The sequence below is a fragment of the Notamacropus eugenii genome, chromosome 4 (assembly GCF_028372415.1).
Source record: "Notamacropus eugenii isolate mMacEug1 chromosome 4, mMacEug1.pri_v2, whole genome shotgun sequence".
Taxonomy (NCBI): Eukaryota; Metazoa; Chordata; class Mammalia; order Diprotodontia; family Macropodidae; genus Notamacropus; species Notamacropus eugenii.
In genome coordinates this window covers 427,758,912-427,766,232 of record NC_092875.1, presented here as the reverse complement: position 1 = coordinate 427,766,232, position 7,321 = coordinate 427,758,912, and the positions used below count along the sequence as shown (strand labels likewise).

The 7,321-nt window shown below is 37.9% G+C and overlaps 1 protein-coding gene across 3 annotated transcripts in view; it reads right to left on the bottom strand.

Annotated features, from left to right (window-relative positions):
- Window positions 1-526: 526 nt before the first annotated feature.
- The window catches only part of ADAMTS12 (ADAM metallopeptidase with thrombospondin type 1 motif 12), a 528,119-nt gene continuing 521,324 nt past the window's right edge, over window positions 527-7,321 (bottom strand). For 2 of the 3 annotated variants that reach the window (XM_072605885.1, XM_072605886.1), the window contains one exon: window positions 527-5,318. In XM_072605885.1, the coding sequence (XP_072461986.1) occupies window positions 5,140-5,318 (179 nt within the window). In that variant the 3' untranslated portion in view covers window positions 527-5,139. The remainder of the gene's footprint in view (window positions 5,319-7,321) is intronic. The other variant, XR_011966393.1, reaches the window with a different exon arrangement.

The window sequence follows — 7,321 nt, the reverse complement described above, 5'->3', positions numbered from 1 at the left end:
CACAACTGCAATAATTATGCATTTTTCTCCTTCCAGTCCTCAAGCTTTTTCAACTGCATTGTCTTTGCTCTCTCTTTATTTCAGGTTCTTCTTACCCTTCTTCCTTTCCTTTTAGCTTCCTTTTCACCACACCCTTCTTATCTTCATGGAGGTAGAGTAGAATGCATTCCTGTGCCAAAGTTTGTGCTTCCTTTAGACCAGGTTAGATGAAAGTGAAGTTTAAGCAACACCCATTCCTTTCATATGTTATATACTCTTTCTTGCATACCATGATTATATATGATACATTCCCCCTCCTTCCTTCCATGTTCCCTGGTACTTCCTCCCTTTCTCTTCTTACAGCATCATCAAAATATATAAAAATTATTTATAGATTGCAAGTCATTGTTCATAGCAGAAGAATACTAGGGCAACAATGAGATGCACTCATGAGAATCTAAAAGCAAATACATTGTACGTGAAAGTGCCTCAAAATCACAGTTCTGAAAACCTTATATATACAAAAGATTCACACAGACACCACTAGTGAATGCAGCCATTTATTGATTCTCTGGAAAGGCAGGTTACCATTACAATTGTGTTGTTTTTTTCAATCTCAAGGTGTAAGTACACCCCTTAAGGAGACTGGCAAGGGGGAATCTACAAGGCAACACAGCAGGGAGGGCAATGTAGTCTGTATGTTGTGTGTAACATCACAACTATGCCCTCTGCTCCTGAGGATAAAAGCAGGTAGAATTGTGCTTCCCCAACCAAGGAATTTTAAATAACATTACTATTAATAATAACAAGAAAGGCATTGGCAATGTAAACTGAAGGAGTCACATGAAATACAAGTGATACAAAGCAGCACCATTCCATTTGCAAGATGTGTAATTGTGGTCTGTGTCCTGAAGCTGCATGCCACTGAGCACCAGATACTGTTCCTGGGCTTTGCCCTGAACTCATACAGTAGAAGATTGAAAATCTGCAATCTTTGTGACCAAGCCATGTTTGAACTGGGAAATCTGAAGGAAGGAATGAAGGAAACAAGCATCTGTTAAGCACCTACTTTGTGCAGGCACTGTGTTAAATTTTTTACAAATGCTATCTCATTTGCTCTCCATAATTACCCTGGGAGGTAGGTGCTATTATTTTTAATTTTACAGTTGTGGAAACTGAGGCAGACAGTAGTTAAGTGAGTTGTCAAGGGTTGCACTGCTAGTATTTGAGGCTGAATTTGAACTTGTCTGCCTGACTCCAGACTCATTGCTATACCTGACTCTTGTGAAAAGTTGGGACATGTGGGCTAGTTAGGGTTTCAACCGGTAGCCTTCAGGGAGGGATTGGGATACTAAATTGTTTGACATTCTAAGTTACACTGAATTCTTAGAGATTCTAAAAGTTAACTGAAAATTTTGTGAAACTTTTATAATAATTTCTATATCTGACCCTAAAAACATCTCAGTTGGCATCTAGTGAAGATTTGAGATAAAGGTCAATCCTGGTTTAATAAAACCCATTATACAAAAATTCAAACCCACAGAACAGTTAATTAGATGATCATTTGTAGCATAAAATAATTCTTTACTTTACAAACGCATAAAGGCATAAGGTTGACTTGAATCACTAACTTACATAGTTATTACATGACTTGATTTACAAAAATTGAATTTGCAGACAGTTTTTCAGGAAACCTCCCTAATAAGCATGTAAAGTCAGATACATCTATAAAAGGATTTTGATATTTTTTCTCCTACAGTATTATTTCAGCACCAGACAATTCTTTCTGGTTTCCAAGAGCTATGTACATATCCTTGAATCTCAATTCCAAACCTATCACTTAATCCTTTAAAGTAGAAAGAAAATCCTTAGCACCAATCCTGCTTCATATCTTTGGGTTTCAGAAGAATACTTGGTGAGGAAAATGGTCAGGTTTTTGCCTCCAGAATATGCAGTCCCATCTTTATTAACCTGAGGTTACCTCTCATGACACAAACTTTGAAATCTGTCCACTCGTTAGTCATTGAATGTTTGGCTGTCCCTTATCTGTGTGGCTAGATGCCTAATGTATGAAATATTCTTTCGTATTTTGGGATTTTTTTTGTACTGTTGTCCAAGCAGGTGTGTCAGATGAACAACTAATCTTATATCTGAGTATGGCTCTAGGAAGTGGATATATGATATATGGTATATATCTGCTTTCTGGTTCTGATGCATGGAGATTTTTTTGGTGCTTTTCTTGATTGCAGGACCCAACTCTTCCTTTGCTACTACTCTCATCTGGTCAGATAATGTTTAGTCTCCTTGAATATATGTTAAGTATCACCTTTACTTTCATGAAAATAGGCAGGGTTAAGCCTGTGGAATTCAACACAATAGTAATAGATCAATACTGAATGAGTGTCATAGGCAAGATTACAGCCTTAGATCCCTTGTGGCATTTATTAGACTCTAATGGTTAAGCATAAAGACCAAAAAATGGTCAGGTACATTTAGCTAAACTGGATTACTTAATTAACATTCATGATGACTAATATTCATAAAGGCTTTGGGAACAAAGTCTGGCAAATTTTCCACCATAAAATAAAAGCAGGAGATTTTCTTCCATTTTACATTTTCTAGACTTCTGCCTCCACCATGACCATTCCCATCACCTCTAGAAATTGTCAGGGTTAAACTGATTACTGTGAAAAGCTTGTTTCCCTGACAACAGCAAATGTAATTATCCTTCATTTTGTCCTCTGCCTTAAAATTTGGCCCTATCCCATATAACTCCATCAGTTTTTCCTTCATTTTACAGGACATGGAGTATTTGACATTCATAGCTTGAAAAATAAAATAAAAAGCATATAACATGAACTTTAAGCACATAGTATCAAAGTAATAGAACTGGCATTGGCCAGCAACACCATTAAGTATCATTTTGTACAAAGTATGTATAGTTTCATATACACACACTCTATATCTAGCTATACATATATATGAATATATTATTTCTGCCACCATCCAGATATTAGCACCATTATTCAATAGCACCATTCTACTGAACAGATGTTCTATGGGAATATGGGTAACTGTAGCTGAGGATATTTTGCCTCATTAGAAGATGAAATACATGATTGGAGTTGAAATGTTGATGAGTCTGGGAATGTGCTATCCCTTCCACAAAGGTAAATAACAATGATGACTGCCAAGAGGTGGGGGCTTACTCTTGTTTCTCATTCCTTTAGTGGGGTCTACGTTGATCCACACACTTATTCTCCTAGTCCTCTTTGTTCCAGGTAAGATTCAGAAACCAAACCAACGATCTCATCCTTCCTCAATCATGGGCTTTAACCAATTCAACTAATTGTCTACAGATGCTCAAGTCGGATGAGACTTCACATGGGAAATCAATTTATTTGAACAGTAAATTGCTACATTTTAAGACAATTGCTATCAGTGTCAATTAGAGATGAAAGAGGAAACTGCAGTCCATTATTCTACCCCAGGAGTCCAGAATGATTCAAATCATGCTATCTGAGATGCAGGTCCATGGATAAATTCCATTCAAGAAGTAAAAACACCAGGACTGTAAACTCCACAAGGGCAGAGGCAGTGTCTTATCTAAATTTTGTTTCTCTTTCAAGGTCTGCTTTTTACAGTATTTTTCTGAATTTTTTAGTCATTATTATTATTTAATAGCTGTAAGGCATATAAATATATATTTTTGGATCAAACTATTTTATCTATGCTGTAGTTATATATATTTTAACTTTAACTTGTATGCATGTTTGATCCCCTTCCAGTAGAATGTAAACTCTTTGAAATCAGGGAATATTTCATTTTTGCCTCTATGTTCCTAACTTCAAGCATGAAGCCTAATACATAACAGAGGCTGGTTGAACTGAACTGAACAAGTGTTTGTGGAGGGCCTACTTGAAGCTTCATTGGACTTTATCACTGAAGCTACAGACTTTATACTGCCCACCACAAGCCTTTCTCATATTTATTTTGTGAACACTCTACCAAAAGCTTCCCAAAATAGCAGTTCCAACCATAAATTTCAGTCCTCAGGAAAAAACAAATAACTTAAAAAAAACCTTCCTATTGGCACTAGCAGGTATTACTCATTCATTCACTAAAGCAGTTTAGTCTATACCTAGCTGGAAAGTGTGCCACTAAATGCTGAGGCTCTCAGAGGAGATAATTGAGGAAGCTGCTTATACTACACCAGGGAATTTAACACCAGGTTCCTACTTTTACACAATTTCCTTGTTCTTTTAGAAATTTTACTTTCACTTTTACACTTAATTCTTCAACTCAGGGTTGCTAATGTGTCTATACTAACTTGTACAGGGTAACTCACAGAAGATCTATCAGCAGTAAAGTGATTTTATCACTTTATAAGCATGGGGATAGAATCAGGTAGGTAGAAGAGAGCGATCCCCTTTTTTTCTTGTGCAGAAGAAAGAATAAAAACAGATTACTTTATAATGAAAATTACACACATATATGTATATGTATATTTCAGATAACCAGATTTATTTATTTTTTTCTTCACCTTTGGAAGACCTTCCCAGTATTTAACAATTCTTCCTTAATTCCTCAATATTCAGTTTAAGCTTATTTCCATTAGTCTAATATTTCAGGATAGAGACACATTAGTAAGATAAAGCTTTTCCCTCAGTCTGGGTTAGGGGTAGGTGTTAAGACCTACAAACTGTCCCTCAGAAGATGCTTTGATGGGCAAGTGAGATGGGAGGATGAACTCATCAAGGGAAATCAGTAGGATTTCATTGCACCTTCTATAACCACAGTTCTCTGTCTTGGCATGCCTGAGGTAGCATGGAAATATGGGACCCCTTACTTTCTTTGAGGAGACACATGACTTTATAGAATTTTGTAATTTGGTACCTTTCATAGAAGTTAAGCCCTGTAAAAAATGGCAGGAATCCATAGAACTAACCTGACTGGACATCACACTTTTCTGTCAGGAATCAGCACATATTTCAGTTCAACAACATCCCTTAGGAGAGAGGAACACAATAGGATTTTTTAAAAACAACCCAGATTCAAATAAAACAAATGAACTGAGACCTCAATAAAATTAACCCAAAGCCCAGGACTCATCATGTCTAGCAGGTTGTTGCTGTCTTTGGTGGAGGATGGATTCTGGTTTCAGAACAGTTTGGATTTCCTGAAGCCCTGTCGATTTTTCTGCTTTCGAGGCTGGATGGTGTGAGGCGTAGCACATGTGTAGCAGCACTGAGCTCTTAGAGTGATGACAGAACATTTGCCCATAGTTTTCAGTGTCTGGCAGAAACTGGATGATAGCTTGTCCTTGCTGCAAGGTAGATCTATGAGAAAGAAAAATTTTTAAAAAAAGGAATTATGCTTTGTATGCTTGACTTTCAATGTCCAGGACCAGAACTCATTATTTTCCCTTTTAAACCTTTTCCCACTCTTCCCTTTTACTGTCAAAAGCAAGAGCATCCTCCCATGCCTTCATACTCATAACTTAGATGTCATCCTCAATTCCTCACCATCTCTCACCTGTCCCCCATATCTAATCTCTTGCTAAGGTCTATAAATTTCAGCTTTATAATATCTTTTGAAGACACCGTCCTTTCTCTCCTCTGCTACTGCACTGTTTGGTGCAGACCATCACCTCATATTTGGACCATTACAACAGCCTGCTGGTGGGTCTGCTTTCCACAAGTCTCTCCCCTCTCCACTCCATCCTCTGTTCATCTGCCTAGGTAATTTTCCTAAAACACAGGTCTGGCCATGTCACTCCACTACTCAATAAATTCCATTGGCTCCCTTCTAGGAGCAAATACAAAATCCTCTGACTTTTCAAGCCCTTCATGACTGAGCAGTCCCTTCCCCCTACATAACTTTCCAGTCTCCTTACACCTTACTTCTACTTACATTTACTCTTTAATCCAATGACATTATCCTCCTTGCATTTTCATGAACAAGACACTTCATCTCTTGGCTCTGGGCCTTTTCTCTGGCTAACTTCCATCCTTTCTTCTTCATTTCCCCCTACTGACTTCCCTCAGATCCCATCTTCAGGAAGCCTTTCTCAACACTTTTTAATTCCAATGCTTCTTAATTATTTCCTGGGTTGTTGGTATATATCGCTTTGCTTATTGCCTTCCCCATTAAATTGTGAGCCCTTTGAGGGCAGAGACTATGCTTTGCCTTTCTTTGTATTCTCCCTGCTCAGCACAGTGCCTGACACACACACACAGTGGCTACTTGACTGACTGAACCTTTAACTTTGAAATCTCACTTCTATTTAAGCTGTTCTTTGTCTTCATCTCCAGATCCTTGTCTCTTCTGACACCCTATCACCTATGATCTAGCTGCATTTATCGGCTTACTCAGCCATACCCCAATTAGAAGGTTAAGTTTTTGAGAGCAGGGATTATCTGTTTTATGCTTTGTACTGGTATCTCCAGTGCCTGGCATATAGCAGTTGCCTAAAAGTATTTGTTGATTCATCTGTTCACCAGGCATCCCAAAACTACTTGCCACAGTCCCAAGCATCTTAACTGGCTTTATTTTCTTTCGCTTTCTTCCTTTCTCTTTTTTTCATTCTCTACTTTTGGGAACTAACCCTCTAGGTTTTCTCTACTTCTCCTCCCAAGTTGCTGAGTGTTAAAGAGCACCTCAACTAAATGGTACTGATTTTTTCCATTATAAATTCAGGTCTCCAATCCCAGCTGAGTTCCAGTTGCTACTCAGTTGTCCTTTTAATCACTGCTTAATGACTTCTTATTGTATTCGTGCAGTCACCTTTCTAAACTTTCTTCTCCATATTCAAGTTCTTAACTTTATATCTCCCCTACTTCTCATCAACAAATGATGCTGCTTTCTACACTGTTGAGAAGACTGAGATGATTTGACTTCAGCTCCCAACACTCAGATGAGATTGCTCTAAGATCATCAATTACTTCTTAATATTCAATACCCCATTTTAACTGTGGGTGCACCCCAAAGGCTCTGTCCTGGGCATTCTCTCTCTGCATTGTCTCACTTGGTGACCTCATCAACTCTTATGGATTTAATTACACTCCTCCACTTGTATGTTCAGCCCTCATCACTTTCCTGAGCTCCAAACTTACATCACCAACAGACAATTGTACATTTCCAACTGGAAGTCCAATAGCTACCCCAAACTTAACAGAATTTACCCCCTTCCAAAATTCTGTATTGAGACTGAAGGCATCAACATCCTTCCAGTCACCCAGTTTTATAACTCATCCCACTCATCCTCAACTCATCCCACATATCCAATCACTTGACAAAACTTGTTGATTCTACTTTCTACTCACATGAAAAATGTTCTAGT